The sequence below is a fragment of the Typopeltis vanoorti genome, chromosome 7 (assembly GCF_054136105.1).
Source record: "Typopeltis vanoorti isolate ZY-2024b chromosome 7, IOZ_Tvanoo_1.0, whole genome shotgun sequence".
Taxonomy (NCBI): domain Eukaryota; kingdom Metazoa; phylum Arthropoda; class Arachnida; order Uropygi; family Thelyphonidae; genus Typopeltis; species Typopeltis vanoorti.
In genome coordinates, this window is record NC_143555.1 from 36,747,116 (window position 1) to 36,766,699 (window position 19,584).

The 19,584-nt window shown below is 36.2% G+C and overlaps 1 protein-coding gene across 1 annotated transcript in view; it reads right to left on the minus strand.

Moving 5' to 3' along the window:
• Positions 1-19,584, minus strand: part of LOC150104588 (cilia- and flagella-associated protein 36-like) — a 102,888-nt gene that overhangs the window by 30,792 nt on the left and 52,512 nt on the right. Inside the window, exons 6-8 of the mRNA XM_090395588.1 lie at positions 17,065-17,184; positions 4,084-4,333; positions 13-175 (exon numbers count right to left, since the gene is read on the minus strand). Coding sequence (XP_090251714.1) covers positions 13-175; positions 4,084-4,333; positions 17,065-17,184 — 533 coding nt within the window. The remainder of the gene's footprint in view (positions 1-12; positions 176-4,083; positions 4,334-17,064; positions 17,185-19,584) is intronic.

A 19,584-nucleotide genomic window follows, 5' to 3' on the forward strand; every position in this document is an offset into this window, starting at 1 on the left:
GTCGTTCCTTACTCTTCGTGTCTGTTGCTAGATGTCTGCCTTTCAGGAACCAGGAACTGACGTATGGTAAGGGTCGGAAAACAGGCAATAGTGGCCCAACCAGTTTGATGAACATCAGTGTACTCACGGTCTTCATTTGTAGAGATGCTCTCGTCGGTGTGATAATCAGGTTCATCTGGGAAAAGCCACGCTCACATTCAGCAGTAGAAAGAGGGATACTGTTGATAGTGTTTATTAACTGCAATAGTGCAGCAGGCATTTTTCTTCTCTGTCAGTTATTCACGAAAACCTCTAACAACCTGTCGTTCAGGAATTCGTAGCTTCTTACACAAACTCTCCACTTCAGTCTCACTGAAAGTAACATTCCTTTCAGCACCGTCTGGCCAACATTTTGGATACAACAGTTTTGTACATTCTGGAATTTGCATCTCTTCTGCAGATAGAAGGCGATTTTCCATTCGTTGTTTCAAGCAGTCATAAAATTTTGTAGGATCAAGAGAACAATTCACATTTGTTGATCGACTGGTTACCCTCTTCTCCAAAGTCATTTGAAGAATTTTCCTTTAAAGTTCAGGTTTTCAACTGCTTGTACAGCTTCACGATTAAAAAGCCCACCATTGCCTTTCCTGTCTTCAAACAGCCGAATCTACCTTGGTATATTGCTATGAGTTTTGTAGAGTGTAATATCCCTTACTTGCAGTTCAACACTAAGCTCTGACAATTCTTAGAGAGCATCACACATCAATCCAAGATCCAAAACAAAATCAACACTTGTTATTTTCGTCAAACGGCCTTCACACATTACTCTTTAAGTCTTGTCTCTGTTTTCGTCGTGTTTTGCTGCTGTAAAATGAGCCATAAGTGCGCTTCATAATATTTTTATTTCATAATACAATCAATCCAAGATCCAAAACAAAATCAACACTTGTTATTTTCTTCAAACGGCCTTCACACATTACTCTTTAAGTCTTGTCTCTGTTTTCGTCGTGTTTTGCTGCTGTAAAATGAGCCATAAGTGCGCTTCATAATATTTTTATACCGCTGAACACTTCTAAAACTAGAAGCCACCCAACGTGTACTTAAAATTTTGAAGATTTTTGTCAAGATCTTCAGCTACTTTGCCTAGTTCTCTGACATTTTCGGGTGACTGGTGATAGAGACAGTAAAGTTTGTCAAGAAATGGCTTCAAGTGATTGATTTGTTCTGGGAAGACTTTTTTTACATCATCAACAGAGAGCTATTCTATGGTTCGCACAATGCCAAACTAAATTCTGAGGATAACGTTCCTTAATCAAAGCCACTACTCCTTTTTTAATACCCAACATCACAGCTGCTCCATCACAGGCAATGGCAACAAGATTTTTCTTCATCATGAAACCCCAATTCATTAAGGGTATTCATCAAGCTATGGAAAATATCTTGCGCGGATGCATTTTCTAACTCTGAAATATCAATAAAAATATTTGTGTATTGCTCAATATCAGGTAGCATTGTACGTACATATATTATTAATGATGACAACTGGCTAATAGTGGTGCTTTCGTCAATCAAACGGGAAATCTCACAGTTTGACTCTATTATTTTTTAAAGGATTTTTTTAATTTCAGTTCCAATATGATTTGTTATATTCATACAAGCATTTGTAGGGTGTAGAATTCGACCCATGTCACTGCCATTTAATTCTTGGAGGTCAATTTCTGATTCGAAGTCAGTGAAAGCCTGGGTTTGCTTTGCAACTTTATATGCTGTTCTGAAGATTCTACAAGTGACTTCTTTCTCATGTTCAAATGCTTTTGAATAAGCTACCTCCAGTTTTCGTTCTTTTGCAGATTCTATAATTTTTAGCGGCGGCAATGTGAGCTGAACTGTTCTTACGATCGTGAATTTTTTTACGTAGTGAAGTCATTTGCTCTTTTTTTTATTCCTATCATAATGAGAAATTTGAATATTTGCCCATGGCTTTGAAATATTCATACCTTGCTTATTCCTTTCTACTCCCAAACTTGCGACTTCCTTACATATTTTACAGCCAATGTTTTATTCTCCACCAACAGCCATTCATTTTTGTTGCAAAAATAAACTTTTTAAACTCTATCCAACAATTGCGCATATCTTCTTGTGCGTCTTTACTAGTCGTAGGTGTCGTTGTAGTAGTTGTAGCAACCGTAGCAGCCACGTGTTTTATTTCTCCTGTTTTTGTTTCACTGTCCATCGGGTCTGTTTTTGCCCCATCACTACACTTACTGTTTTCGAGCTTTAACTTTTTAGTTGCGGGAGCGGAAGAGAAAAATTGTATCATTTTCCTATTCATCACGTAAAACTGGTGAAACTTCAATGAAACACGTAACCTCACTCACCCACGTTATTATTCACTATTAACTTTAATAGTGAATAATGAATGATTTGGAGATATCAGCATTAAACGTGCAATTTTCAAAGGTGATTCCTGGTCACCATTGCTCCTCAACATTCCTTTGATACCTTTATCTATAAATCTGAACAAAACAAAACTTGGATATGAAATTCCTAAATGTAATATTAAAATTTCCCATCTATTGTATATGGATGACTTGAAGTTATATGGAAAATTGGCCAAGTAAAATAAACTATTTACTGAACACAGTTCGTATTTTCAGTCAGGACATCAAAATGGAATTTGGTTTAGATAAATGCGCAATTTTATCTATTAAACGAGGAAAAATTAATGACACTAGCAATTTTAATTTTGATCAAGAGAAATGTATAAAAGCAATTTCAGCTGACAAACACTATAAATACCTAGGAATATTAGAAGCCAGTGACATTCTCCACTGGAAAGTTAAACAACAGGCAGCAGCAGAATACACCAAAAGAGTTAGAAATATTCTGAAAACAAAACTAAATGGATTAAACAATGAACTGTTTAATCCATTGGAAAAACAATGAAACAATGAAACAATTAGAGCAATGAATTCTTGGGCTATACCAGTCATCCGATACACAGCTGGCATAATAGATTGGACAAAAGAAATTGGAGAAACTCCTTACCAATGTCTGTTCTAATTTTGGCATTCCAATCGCCCTGTACAATCAAAAGGTCTTTTCTGTTCGCTCCGGTGATTGTTGCATTAAGTTGACCATAAAACTCTTCTACTTCGGAGTCCTCGTGGCCTGTGGTTGGGGCATAGACCTGTATGATGGTGATATTGAGTGGTTTTCCTCTTAGGCGGACTAGAGCAATTCTGCTATTGATAGGATTGAATTCCATGACAGAATTTCGTGATGATTTGTGTATCAAAAACTCGACACCCTCTTTTCCGCTGCAGTCACATCCAGAGTAAAGAAGCAAGCGTCCTTCATCTGTTGTTAGCTTTCCTGTTTTGTGCCATCGAATTTCACAACGTCCCATAACAGTCCATTCATATCTTTTTAGTTCGTGTTGTAGTAATTTGTGTTGACCTGATTGTAGTGGAGTCCTAATATTCCAAGTTCCGGTCATTAAATGGTTGCGAAGGACTCTGAACATGGATCCAGTTTTTTCATTATTTTTGCCAGTGATAGTGGTGGTGGTAGCGCCAGTCGCCAACTTCTCATTGCCACCCCTGGAGCTGCTACCAAATGGCAGCGCGGACCTTGTTGAACCAGGCGACGTCCGAGCCGGCATGGTGTGCTGTGTTAAATCCTTCGCCGTGAATGTCTAATGGGAAGTAAATTAAGGTAGATGGCGCCAATCTCCTCTTCTGTCTTCGTCTACTAGCATTTAGCTGGGCATAGTGGGATGGCCTTCATTTCACGCCTTGGGAGGCCCTATCAGGAGTAATGATACTCCCGACGTGCTTCATCCATCCCGCCCAGGGGCCACCCTCCACGGGGAGGCAGCATGGTAGGACTTTGGGGGGGGGGGTACTATCATAGTATCTGGTAAAATCTTTGGCACTATCAGAGTATCTGGTAAATTCTTTGCTGGTATATACCGGATAATGATGATGATCCTGGTTATGTAAAATACATAAAATTCCTTTTATTACTTCAAACTGTTCTTTACACGCAAGTAATTCATGCAAAGAAAGCTTCGATTAAATATATTAATATTCGAATACTTACCAACGACATCTGTCTTTAGACGATGTGCAAGAGACGTCCTTAAACGTAATGTTTTAGGATCTACAGTAACTTCATTTTCCTCTTCTTTCAGTATTCTTCGTGCAGCTTGAGATGATTTAGGTCGTTTTTGTGGAGCTGACTCCTCATATTTAGCAAGATGTTTCACTCGTTCTTGCCGTTTTAAAGCAAGTAGACGATCTCTCTGTTGACGCAAATAGTTTTGTCTGCGTTCCATATCGATTGGATTTACCTGTCATATAAAAATAACACACTCATAAACGAAATTAAGACATTTTTCTGAAGAATGTATTTCAGAAAGTGCTCTTTGAATTGTAAAAGTGTAATTAAGAGCAAAGATAAGATAAAGCCTCTGTGACTCAGTTGATATCAACGATGCGTACATTAGAAAGAATCTGGGCTCGAATCCCGTCTAGGATTTGAAGAAACCTTATAAGGACTTTTCAAATGAAGATGAGTTAGGCGTTCTCATATGGAGGTCATTGGGTTTTCAACCCGCAAGATAGTTGAGAATACACCAATTGACAGATATAATATACTATATCTGTCAATTGCGTATATTGACAGATATAGTATATTATGCAGACAGAATTAACCTCCCTATGAAAGCTTTAATCGGATTTCTAAGAATCCAGTTTACTTGGCAGATAGAAACACTTAAGAGAGGACAATATGAAGCGGAAGGTATGCGACGTGCTTATTTTTTTTTATCTACAAATTCTAAATTGGAAGGCTAAGTAATACATTGATCTTCCCTTCTACCTTCCTCAAGACATAATCACCAACAACCTCCCCAATAAAGACTGCTAGGTCAGGTGGATCCGAAGCTCTCAATTTTTTACTGTTCATTTGTTTACTGCGGTAGTTGTGAGTGCATTGTCAAAGGATGAATTTAGGTATTACGTAAATAATTGTTACTGTGGACCTCCTGCGATGAGTGATAGGGCTCCTAGGAGATGCTTTTTTTTTATGTGACTCTTCTCCGAAGTGTTTTTAGCCTTTCTTGGTGGGAGTCATTAGTACTATGAATGTATTAGTATATTGGTACATCGCACTCATGTACATTATGATATATGTATACCATGTGGGGTATGGACGTTTTCTATTTTTATTAATGTTGTATATATAACTTAAGTATAAAGAGCTAATTAGCTATATGTATATATATTTTGTATATATATTTTTACGCAATTCAATATTTTTAATTTCAACAATTAAACAATACTCTCAAACCAGTAACCGCTTCTAAATTGCAGCGAACTTAAAAAGAAGAATTCTCAGTACTTGCTTATTTTTTTAACGTATGTAACGATTTTTTAAAATGCAATATCATTTGGATATTTCAAAGTTGGATGGACCAAGCCCCATCAAACTTAACCGCCCTCTCCATCATACCATTACCGAGCCTTCACCAAACTTGGAAGTTTGAATGATGCAGTCTTGCCGGAACCGTTCCCTGGGTAATCTCCAGTTCCAAACAATACCATCAGAGTGAAACATTTGGATGCATGATCATCGCTCCCTTTGCCAAACATCTACGGTATAGGAACGGTGTAAAATACACCAGGCCAAACGTCGTCTGGCGTTGAGGGGGGGGAAGGGGTGATGTACAGTTTGTTCGCTCAGAGGTAACCTAAGTTATGCAACTCTTTGTGGACAGTTCCAGTGCTGATAGATATATCCCGGCAACATTTTCCAGATTGACTACGAGGTCTGCGGCTGATGACATGCGGGATGCTCGAACATTTCGAGACAGAGCTCGTCGATATCGGTCAGTGAATGTCGGTGGCCACCCAGGACGTTTTCCTGCTGTGGTAGTTCCATCAAGTTTCCATCTACGAATGACATATAAGAAATGATGTATTTCGGTATCCTGAGACAAGTAGCAATGTCACGAACAGAAAGAACACTAATGTAACACCAAACTACCATCCCACGTTGGAAGTCTGTTCTGTCAGTTCAGCTGCACGTGGCATCTTGACATCGAGTGCAAAATATGCAACACATCCCACCTTTTATTACCAGACTTACTCAGACATTCTCTGAATATTATAAAAATCAAGTGGATATTAAATCCAGCATTATTTCAAAGCCGAATACAGAAACTATAAAAGTTTCGTATGAAATGTTGACCAGAGAGCTTACGGGAATACACTCGCCGGCATTTACAAGTTGCCCTAGCCTGACCTTATAGGAGACATGATCGCTATGCCCAAGCATCCATATATTCGCTTCCTATTGGTCCATTTTTGATAAAGTTTCACTGGATTGACAGCTGTTTCAAACTGGTTGGTTTTCGTCAAAGACCAGGCAGAAACCTTAAGAGAGCAAAAACTCTATTTCATTATTAAGGAACTTGAAACGTCGGAGAGGTGTGTGCTTGAAGCAAACTCTCGGTCGGTGAGTAAAAGTATTTACTAAAATATTTTAGTAAACTAAAATAATAAACTAAAATAAAAATTTACTAAAATATTTTAATAAACTCCCTGAATATATTTCCATGTCGTAGGATCCGAAATTTGCATGCACGTAAGGTGTCCATATACTTTTGTTAATATAGTGTATATCAGATACTTATATATTTGCAACATTTCAATACAATACACAACTTCGTGCTGAATGGATTTCTTTTTAACAGTGCTTCTTTTAGACTTAATCTGCAATAATTTGTGTTACTTAGTTTGCTTCTAAGCTTACTTACAATTCGCTAGCAGAAGCACCTAAATTTCTATTTTCAGAGAGCTGAAGTTAGTTATACATGGTTGTATGTAAGTAAACAGACATGGTCAAGAGAAACACTGAGGGGGGGGGGGATAAATTCTCCTCACGTCAGTACAGCTTCAGGAAATAATAATTGGTTGCTGAATAGTTCTTTCCCCGTTTGCTACTTCCTGTGTTGACTTTCTTTCTATTCAGGGATAGTTACTTTTATTCTCATATGGCTGCTTCCATCCTGACCTTTACATCGATTGAGACTTTTACCCTTCTAATTACAGAAGAGTACGGAGCTCTTCCTTAGGGGCTCCGTACTATTCAGTAATACCTCTTTCGTTTGATTTCTTTTTCCTTTTTCTCTACTGATACTGAAGATACTTCGTAACAGAGGCCTCTGCCTTATAAGTGAAATTTGTTAAGAAAAAAGGTATTCAATGCGATGGAAGTTTTTTCCACTTATTAGATTATAATAAATTTAGTTTAATCCTTTATCCAAGTGTAAGCAAACAAAGTTTGCGCCTAAAGTATCTTCAGGACTGAGGCAACTCGTGATAAAGGTGGACTAAGCTCTCATCACTTGTCTCAGTATCTCCCATAATGCAAAGCACATCTCCTTGCTGACAAGTATAATGCTATGCATTAAGGGAAGGGCCACTACCCAGACCTTCGATCTTTATTGAGGTCTCGTCAGTGGGAGCCACACCAATTACTTTTTACATTACTTTTTACATTACATTACTTCCCACACATGGGAAGTAATGGAGAATATGACTTCTCCATGGAGAAGTCATATTTACTTATACGAGTTGCCAAAAGGTATCTCACCTTATTATTAAATTACTTTGGATTTAGAGAAAGATGTTGGAAGTTATTTTCCCACTTGTTTAGACTATAATAAATTTAGTTTAATCCGTTATCCAAGTGTAAGCAAACAAAGTGTGTGCCTGAAGTATCTTTAGGATACTTCAGGCATTTTTTCCTTTAATGCATAGCATTATACATATCCGCAAGGAGATGTGTTTTGCATTAAGGGAGATACTAAGACAAGTGATGAGATCATAGTCCACCTTTACCAGAGTTGCCTCAGTCCTGAAGATACTTCAGGCGCAAACGTTGTTTGCTTGCACTTGGATAAAGGATTAAACTAAATTTATTATTGTATTCAATGTGACATGCTCATTCCTGATTACTTTTAAACAGAAAGCAGATTTCTTATGTATATAGGCATATACGAATATTATTTTTGATTCAGAGTAATGACACTTATAAATTTATACTTTGTTTTGTTAACCATCATCATTAATCTCCATTATCTGTTGTTAAGACCGTTAATGGAGATTAATTATGTTAATTTTTAAAAATTAACATAATTAATTTTTATAAAAATTAACAACGTTAATTTTTTTTAAAAAATTAACGTTGTTAATTTTTTTCCCGTAGCATTTTCAATCAGCTTGTCTGAGTTATTCAGTTGGTTGCTGTGTTGAACTGGTTGGCCGAGCACCTGTTTTTTTACCCACATGCTGTGGGTGTAGTCAAGATTTTGTTTTGAATATCTTTAGATAGTAGATGAATTTCATCGCCAGGTGTGAGATCTTCACTCTTTTCAAGTAGCTTGAAAAAGTTCCGTGCTTAGTGTGTAGAGTATGGTTTTCGGATTTCCAAAAACATTAGCCGCCCAAGGTGTTAATACCAACACTGTAGGGTTAAAACCTTTCATGGATTAAATTTATATATAGAAAAAGAAGGTATTATGAAACGGCTTTAAGCCATTGTAGTGTTATTGTTTTAAATATCAGCTGGTAGAAAGGCACACTATTTCACGAAATGTTTGGTGTAGTTATACAGAGACCTGAGTGGCCTAGCAGAGAGCAACGATAGAATCTTCTTGTTCCGCAACCATCAGGCTGCAAATTCGCATCCATAGCTGTCTGTGAAAGTCTTCAGGTAGTCGATAATTTTATTGCCTAACGTGAGGACTACTAGCTTGATTATTAGAGGCTTGATTTGACTTTACAATATACAGTATTTGGTCTCTATGACAGAGTGTTGAGATTATCTCACATTACATTTAGCCTACACGGTGTTAAATGTACGATTGGTCTGTAATCTTTTCTGGATTAAAAAAAAAAAGATCACATTTGACGTCCGTAGACGCCGTATGGTCACTGCCTTACCTCACATGGTTTTGGCAATGATGTCTTCTGCCTAGAATAAGTGGTAGGGTCGCAGATTCCCTTTCCACACAAAGTTTGTAAGACAATCACAAAAATCCATGCCCACGGCGGAACTCGAAACGCAGCCTCTTGACTGGAGAGCGGACACGCTAACCACTCGGCCAACGAGGCCGGCTTTCTGGATAACATTCACATAATAAATAAATCTACCCTATATATATATATATATATATAAATGATAAGAATTTTTATCTCACGTTTTTTGAAACGTTTTGAAACTCAAGGGCTACCCTGAGTGTCGAGTATTCAAAATTCGAGTCATCAGAATTCAAGGAGAACCGGCCTACCAGTCCGGAACTCGGGGAAGTTGTGTGCCGTACCCCCCCCCCTTTGTAAATACATAAATAAATAAAAACAGATTCGTGAATTTTCTTTTCTATACACTTTTCTATAAGTCTCATTGTGAGCATCATTCGACAGTTATCCAGCATGTTTTTATTACCAGTTGTAATTAACATTCCTGATACGTGTTTTTAGGTATCCTCAAGTTCCGTCACCTTTTGTAGAATACATCCCATCTTGCATATTCCACGAAAAATACTCGATTAGTATAATGTCTGGTGATCATGTGTGTGTGCGTGGGGGAGGGGATTTATATTCTAAAATATAGTTGCTGCTGATCCGTCGAGTGATGACTATCAACATCAATGCCAATGGTGTTGATAGTCACTCATAATCTTCTGCGGTGCGTGTGCGTGTGGAGGATGGCATCATACTAGAATGATGCGATTGAACAGTAACTCATATCACGCATTGGGCTGTTTTCAAACATGTTCAATACCATAATACAGATGCTCGAATCCCGTCGACCCTGTGCGAAAATTCGCTTTTCCACACGTAATAAACATTGCCTCATCCGTAAACAAATTTTTGGAAGCTGTCTCTCATCATTATCCAGTTGTTAATTATTTCTTATAAGATGGAATGCGGTAAGATGCTTAATTGTCTTCAAAGTTGTGAAATCGGCAGCTCGCAGAGGAACAGATACGGTCATCTGTGAAGAATTCGACAAGCTTTGCGAAGAATTTGCGGTTTTCTAGTGGTAGTAACTTATAGTTGGTGGGCACTAGACGAAATCATTCCATTAAGAGTTTAGCGTTTTTCAAATGCATGTAATTGATGGTTTCTTTCCTAATTTCTTTCCTAGGTTTCTTTCCTAATTCCCACTTTCAAAATTCCAGAAGAATTTTGAAAGTGGGAATTTCTTCACTGATGTATTTTTAATCAAGCAACACAGCTTTCTTTGGTGGCAGCATCACTATTTTTAGCATCGTGTCATGTGACATCCTATTATTTAGTTACTTTATCATATAGAAATTGATAGGCAGCAGAGAAACAATAGATTTTTATATACAGAAGAGCATAAAGTTGTGGCCAAAAAGAAACTTAACTTTGAGCTTCAATTGTTTTTTTTTTTTTTATTTTTTGCGTCACGGCACATTAATCGGATTAAAACATTTGCACCGCACAATGAAGAATCATTATATGTACTAGTTCTTGCAGACCCTTAAATTCATATATTTGGGGAAGGGCATCAAATGAAGAATTACGAAGAATCGCATGCCGGTTTCGAGAAATCGGCATGTGATTCTTCGTAATAAACGTTTTTCATAACGGCATAAACAATCAGTACAAAATACGGACGCAGGTCGCATCTCGACACGCATGGGTCGTAAAAAAGTTGTTGAAAAACAGTTGAACAGCACTCAAATGAAAGACCTTGTCATACCATTTTAGTAATAGAAATGACATAACAACAGAAATAATTCAAAGGTAAGAGAAGAAAGGTAAAGAACTGGAGTGCACCAGAGAAAGATGAACTGCATCGGTTTTGGCTCAAATACCTGACCAGTACTCATGCGCGATTGGTTCAACAATTTAACAAATTACTGCAAACAGGCGAAACTAAAGAGTGAATAACAACCAGAACGACATTTCAAATTTCAAAATTTAAAGAAAAAAGGAGTTATTCCAAAATCACTATATACAATAACTTGCCTACCAACAAATTTAAGTAATTCACTGGACTTCTAGCAAGTCCGATTAGCCAATATTTATCATATCAACTTCTGCTAAGGGTTGTTGCAAAAACTCAAGAAGAATAAAGGAACAATTGTTAACTGAACAACGATTTTAAAAAAAATTATAAAGATGAAAAACAATCGTATATTTGATATGGATCCATTACAAGAAACCATTTGATTCCTAGCCATCTATTTCGATTAGAAATCTTGGAAATCTTAGAAATAAAAAAATTAAAAAAATTTGGATTTTCCTAGCTTCATTTATGACTACATGAGAAACGCAACTAATAGAAATAATTCAAAGAATAATAAAAAAATAATAAAAATTTAGGTGCAGCGAATATTAAGAGAGGAGTTTTCCATTTTAGCCGCCAGTATTCATACTAGCATTGATTCCTATAATATTATATTAATTCTAAAAAAAAAAAAACTGTCTTCGGATATGAAGCATCAAATCTAGAACGAAAAATGTCGTATTTGTTGTGCACAGATGAACTTTAAAAATATAGGAAATTAATCAAACTGAGTCACTGATCTGATTAATGCAATTAGAAGGTTAAGTGAAGACATTTGTATGGAATTTGAATTTGATAAATGTGGAGCGATGTCTATAGCTCGGGGCAAAATAACAAAGGGCAAAGAAATAAGATTTGTAGGCAGCAAGAGAACTAAAATTTGTTCAGGACGAAGTTACAAATATACAAGAATTCTTGGGGTAGACCAGTTTATGTATTCATAGATCAAAAAAAAAAAGAAGCTCTGGATATCTGAAAAAGAGTCAGAAATGTGTTGTAGATCCAACCTTAATAGTGGTAACACTGTAACAGCAATCATTACATGGTCATCCTTGTAAGCAGATATACGTGCAGCAAGGATAGTTGACTGGACTCAAGCTGATTTTGACGCACTTCATTGTAAAACACGAAAATTAAATGACAGCGAATCATGCCTTTCGCTCTCTAGGTGATGTAAATAGATTGCTTATACATAGAAAAAAGTGAAAGACGTAGACTTTTATAAGTCAATCAAATAGAAGAAAACGTGAGAATTGAATGATTTACAATTATTCATCAAAGCAGTGAAAATGCTAACTTGCTAACTGAAGCAAACAAAGAAAAAGTATCAAATGTAGTAGTTAAAAAATATTATAATAAGAAAATGATAAAATAAATAAATAAATAAAATAAAAATAAAAATGAAAGAAGCTAGAAAAATAAAGCATCTCATGGTCAACATTTCAAGTTCATTCATGTCCTTTAGATATTATAATTTAAGATACTACAAAGATACTAATTTAAGATACTATAAAGATAGTATCTCTATTTCCATATCAAGGGACAAATTAGTTCCGTGATATGGAAATTGCTTCTTTAGGATACCATCAAGAGAAAGATAGGTCTGATGCTTGCTGCTCAAGAACAAACATTACAGACGAATGATAGCAAATAATAATAACAGCAAATGTCGACCGTGCAGAGATAAAGAAAACGCAATGGATAGTCTGACTAGTTTGTTCTTGCAACAAGATTATTCATATAGAAAAAGACATAATCGATTCGCAAAAACTACACACTGGAACTTTAAAAACACCATGGGAATATATAATTGAAAAGTTACTAAAAATTGAAGATATTATGTTAGATGTCTAACTGAACTTCAAAATTCAGTTAGACATCTAACAGATTATGCTGAACATTACTGTAGTTGAACTACAACGCGTGTGTTTTATTGACATGGCTCTACGAGAAGGTAGCACAGTAGAAGAAAATGTGCATGAAATTGTCTAAGTATAAAGATCTGGAGATTTAATTTCAATGAATTTGAAACAAATGAACAATTATAGTTCCGGCTGTCATATGAGCAACACCAAGATACCATTTTACAACTATATCTGTCGATTCCTAAGCTCTTGGTAAATAAGCTGTTACTCAAATATTATGTTGTTATGTTTCATGTGCTCTTTCACTGTAAATTCTGTTAACTGAATAAATAATAATAATAAAACTCTATTGAAGAATGACTTGTAGATCAGACGATGGATCACAAAAGTCGATATTCTGGAAGTTTTGCTGGTCTAATCATGAGTTCTGATGTAATGAGAAAGAGGTGCACAGTCATTAGCAAAACTATGGATTGGATCTGCAGTCAGCTCGAGAAGGGTAGACAGAAGAGAGTTTGTGAAGAAACAGAGTTTTGTGATATTCCAGCGATTAGCAAAATCTGAAGAAAAGAGATAGCTTCATCATCACACGAAATGTGCGTGTCCAAAATAAAAGCTTACAGCTTACTTACAGATGTCAGGAGACTGAACATAAATGGGTGCTCACTTGATAGATCTTTGTGGAAATTCCGGTTAAATGTCTTAAAATGATCAAGAACAACGATCTACACTTCTAATTTATTCATGATAGCTCTTGATTAAGAGCATACTGGCAATCGCTTATTAATTGAAAGGTTTCCAAGTGGCATAGAAGTCGAGCTTAATATATTTCTCCATTAGTTGATTTAAGAATTCAAGTATAGACAATCGAAGGGTAATTTGATGGATTACATGTATACTTATCTTAGGAATTGATTGAATATGGTCTAGTTTGTAAGATGAATACACGTGGAAAAGGGGAATATAAAAAGGCGATTGCGAAATGCCATTAGCATCAGAAGACCATAAGATTCTTCTGATCTCTTTCTCACAAAAGAAAAAAAAATTGAAGAAGAATTGGAGAATATTGCGAGTTTGTGTATGATGGAAGGATATTTGCCAAATTTATGAATGAAAGAATTCGAGCAAAACTAGCAGATTCACTTTCTGTATGGATGAAGACGTAACGACGCAATACAAAACATGTAAGGGAAAAGGGTTGGAAGTAGAGTTGGACAAACGTTTTGGAGACGCGCTTTCATAAGAGACCAGAAAACATAATACATTTTGGGTAATTGAAAGAGTTCTAAAAGTGTCAATAATTTGTTTGCAACTATTTAGAAAATTAGTAGAACATGGACATTATCATGAAATCCAGTGTCATACGCCTTTTACTGAATATGACGTGCACGCACGCACGCACGCACGCACGCACGCACGCACGCACGCACGCACGCACGCACGCACGCACACACACACACACACACACACACACACACACACACACACACACACACACACACACACACACACACACACACACACACACACACACACACACACACACACACACACACACACACACACACACACACACACACACACACACACACACACTTTTATTTAACTTATATTTAAGGCCTGTTTATCCCCTATGAAATAGAGAGTCCGGTAGCTCAGTCGGTATAGACGAAGCCATTTGGTTGGAAAGACCTGGGGTTCGAATCTTGTCTAGAACGCAAAGAACCTTTATCAGGGCTTTTCAACTGAAGGTAAGTGAGCAGTCTCATACGGAGTGGCAGAGTTTTTGTCCCGGAAACTACCGTTTTTCGTCCAGCAACCAGAAAACAGGGCCTGCAGAACACACGCAATTTTCAGACAAAGAATACTTATAGGCATACAGTTAACTACTTTATCCCGCAGTTATGGTTAAGAAATCCAAGGATACTTGGAAGGTCTCAGTGACTTAAGTGACTGTTAGAGTCACTGATAATGATGATAATGTATCCCTAAGGAAACGACATTTCCATCCAAAGTGCTGCACATCCGTAGGAAAGTGCCTTCTGAGTTTTGAATCTAGTTTCCAACGAGAGGAATGTTTTTAGCCTTCCCGAGTTAGTCGATGTCCGGTAACGGCAAGGTGTTTTTTCTCCATAAAATTCGAGTTTTTAATTATGCAACTCAGCAAAATCGATCGTAAAATCCATGCTATTTCAGTCAATAATATACTGAGATAGATTTAGGGACCACGAGATGGCTGTACTTGTCTGCTGTACTCTCTTCACTGGATCCCGTTTAAAATTAGTCTTGAGCCAGCTATTTCTGATTGGCAAAGGGTGGATTTTAACTGCAACTCACTCTCCAAAAGTTAGATGTGTTAAAACGGTCTCGCCTACTCCTTTTTGGAAAATAAATGCGTTAGCATATTACCTATATAGCAGAACTGGGTGACTTGCATTTACTTTATTTATGTTAAAAGTATTAAAGGATCTCTGAACGATCGATATATTGTATATAACAACGAATCAGCATTGTATTTTGACTAATTTTAAGCAATAATTTATTATTTTTTCATAAACTCGTTTCGTTTTAGTTTTTAAATATTTCAGACTGTGTCATTAAGTTTATTTATTTGTTTCTGATCATTCAATCTGAAGACTAACCAGTTGTATAGTAATGCTACTATGCTAAAGAATACTGATTATAGACCAAGGTGGTTTCTAGTTGTCTTCCTTTCCTAATAGTATTTTTTTGTCTGTAGATAGAATGCTTTTTTTGGAAGCGAATGCCTTCCAAGACTTTTCTAGCCAAATCAGAGAAATCTCAGCCTGGTTATAAAGTTGCAAAATCGAATGAAATTTTTGCTAGCAATATTCGAGCCGTTTGGAAGCACATTCTTCCACATTGTGTAAATGATTTTAGAGGCTTTTCAGATGAAACTAAGTTAATTAAATCTCATTCTGAGAAGTTAAGTGATTCTGACCTGCTAAATTTAGATGCGCAGCGGGAAGATCCTGAAGTATATATGAAGAAAATTTAATCACTGACAAGCCTAAACTATTTTCAAATTATTTCACAGAAACAATTTGAAAATAGTTTTCGTACAATCGAAGTTTTTAATCAGCAATGCTTAGAAACTGACCCTGGTGAAGAGAGAACCAGTAAAATTTGCAGAAGAGGCAATAGGGCCATACCGTCAGCTGTGAAAAAAAGAAACAGAATGTCCACCAAACTATGTTAGCTCAATTCTTTGATAAGAAGCAGAATAATAAATTTATATTCTAAATATGTTTTATTGTCTTTCAGCTTCACGGTTTTCCTTTAACTAGATCCTGAGACATACCTTTATTCTTTTATAAAAAAATTAAGGGTCAAAAAAGAAATCTGAGGAACGAATTATACATTTCCCCGTAGGTTATTAGTGCGATTGGTGCGTTTTCGATTAATGCGCCTGTTTTAAAGAACGTATTAGGCGTACTAATCGAGGGATTGCTGTACAAAACAACATAAAGGTTCTTCGCATCTCAGACGGGATTCGAATCCCGGTCTTTCCAACCAAAGAGCTCCATTGAGCCTTTGGTTGGAAAAGGCTCATTATTAGGTTATAAATCGAAAAGATTTTATATGGCAGTATAATAGCACCGTTTATTTGAACTATGTTAAGACCCCCTCATGTATCAGTGGTCAATTTAGCTCAAGTGTTATAAAAAGGATTGCTGATTGTTTCTTTATCGGTGAATGTTTTCTATCACGTTTTCATTTCAGTGCCCTCGATGTATAGAATAGTATCTGTCACGGCATACTACACTAATTATTTGCTCATTATAGTTTATTAATAACGCTTTCATTTAATTGTTCTCGACGTATACTTGGATAATGTTGGTATTAAGAATTACCCAAAGGTAAATTTTATATAATCTTGCACAAATTCAGGGCATTTTTTTAATAAATAGTACGTAAGGTTAGCTCCCCTTTCGCTGCTTGGAGTAAGCCGTCTCTGGCCCAATAGGAAATATCATGATTTGACAGGCATCGCTTCAAATATCAAGGACTGGAATATTTTTATACTTTTTTAACCGAAGCTGAAATAAGCCTATCTTGTACAAAGATGGAATGGTTCTAAAGTTACAGAAGTTCTTCGTTATACCAAGAACTAATTTTGAAAAGTGTTGATTACTGTAAATAACTTCTTAGTATAACGGAAAGTTTCTATCAAGACATTATTTAAAAAAGTGGTGATTATTGTATCTTATTTCCAGCTTTTGTGATCTATTTCATCAAACTGTATCGCTATTAGCCTACACTACCAGTGAATCCTGTTTAAAATTTTAAAATTCAGCATTTTTACCTGAATGTTTTGAACAGTAGTATCGCTAACTGAGTCATACGATTTGCTTTTCTCCTGTTCTTTATCTGGAACAACAGGTGAGTCCTGTGGTGCGTTATCTTCGATTGATAGCCTGAAAGCCTGTAAAATATAAATTATTCAAAAATATGGTAAGCTGATTGACTAATTGTATATTAAGTTTCATAATAATAGAATAAAGAGACTATAGGCTTCAATTTGGCGAAGGGAATTTCAAAATAATTGAAACTGAAACCTAAAAGTTTTCGAGAACACAAGCTAAAAATTCGAATATCTTAGTCTAATAACCTTCCAAAAATAGTTACAATAATAATAAAAAAAGAATAGTTGACGCATTCTTAAGCAGCCTCAGATAGCAAGGATATTATGTAAACAAGGAATAAAATTGCTTTCTTCCCACTAAACAAGATCCCAAAACTCCTTCGACCTCCGAAACCTCTCTATTCACCACTCAAAAAAACCAGGAGTGTACAAGATCACTTGGTCATGTAGAATATGCTATGTTGAACAGACAGATCGATGTTATATGTCAAATCCTGCATGAAACATTAAACAAGAACCAATCACTAAACAACAACAACAACAACAACAAATCGATGTCATGACAAGCTTCATGCAAATTTTGAGCATGATGTTGATATAGCTAAGTCAGAACTAGTCTTACAGACTACCATTTTTTTTTTAAGTGGAAAAAGATTCCGTTTATTGAATAATCATAATAAACGTATTATAATAAGCAGCATTTATGTGCAGAATGGAATCAAAAATATTAGCATTTTATCTAAATTTTCATTTTACATATCCTGTTTTACGTAAATCTCATCCTACGAAAATATATTAATCTATAGTACATTAGGACCATGGGGGAAGGGGGGGGGGGGACTAAGGATTAGGTAATCCGAAAACTGTGCTAAAGACTCAATCATTTAAGCTACTTAAGAATTATAATAAGCAGGGTGATGGTCTCGCACTAGGCGATTGATTTCATCACCTAAAGATATTCACAAATATCCATGTCTCTAGTACTGTACGCCCACAGATGCGAAACCCTTCGATACTTCTGCCCATTTCAGAAGAAGGAAAATCCATTCCGATCATAGGGTAATCAATCCGTTTTGTTGGATGAGTTGATTATTATTACGTCGGATAATTAACTTCCCTTTTATGAATACTGTAGTTTATAAAGTGGTAACTATTTTGCTTATATAACAGTTCGAAAATTTTACGCATAAAGCACGTGACTTCGCGTGTTGTTGACCAATTCGTACTTCGCCTTATTTCTTTCTTCCCTTCAACATAAATTGATAAATTGACTCTTCTTGGTACCGAACCAACTGAAGTTCTGTGGTCGGACAGTAGTTTCAAACAAATGCGCTATCAGCTTGACAGCACACACACACACACACACACACACACACACACACACACACACACACACACACACACACACACACACACACACACACACACACACACACACACACACACACACACACACACACACACACACACACACACACACACATTATATAATTATAATACACATTAATCGGTCTGTGTTGTTAGCCGAGTGGCTATGCTTCGTAACCATATGCTTGGGAAAAGAGTGTCCTGGGCTCGATTCCCGTCGCTGACGTGAGGAGCTTAGGATCTTTCTCAGACATAGCCAAGTTAACCGGTCTTGGGCGTGGATTACAGGGCTTTTCTCTCCAGTTTATCGGAGAGAAAAACCCTGCCTTGAGAATTCAACACTTTTACAGATCTAGGATACACCGGGAGGCATAGGGCTAAACACCTTATTCTTGTGTACGGTTGCGGTTAAATGAATAGAAAACCCTCGATACCGCAAGGTAAAAGAGGGAAAAAGGAAGAAGAAGAAATGCACATTAAATTAATGACACAAAAATATTACAAAACCTAATAAGTATTTGTCAGTCGACGTGAAACACTTGAGAAATTTTCTTCTGTTATAATATTTTTCAATAGCCAACTCTAAAACTAGCCTAATTTTTTCTCTGATACCAGCGTCTAGTTAACTGGAAGGAATTTGGCATTTGGCTAATAACGTACTGTGTAATAGTATTCCTTCAAGAATGCTATTACACAGATATCCGTTAAACTTATCGCATTAATCGGTTCAATAGACAAATATTGCAATGATGTGAGACAGTTATATATAAAAAGTGTATTTACGTTTCTTGTATAGTGACACCATTTATTACCATAGGTATTGTATCTATAGTCAATTTTCCCTTATCATATGTATCAATAACAATTTGTAATTGTCATGCAAATGCACAAAACAAAGAAATTTGTGATGCTTTTCACTATAATAATGAATAAGTCAAAACTGAGATGACTATACAAATTTTGATAGAGACTGTAAATATTGATCGTACATGGATATTGTAAATGAAGTAATCTGCCCAACGAGAGCCGAACGTTTATATTACGAATGAAAGAAACGGACTAATCGGTTTGCCGATTATCAGTACATCCTTT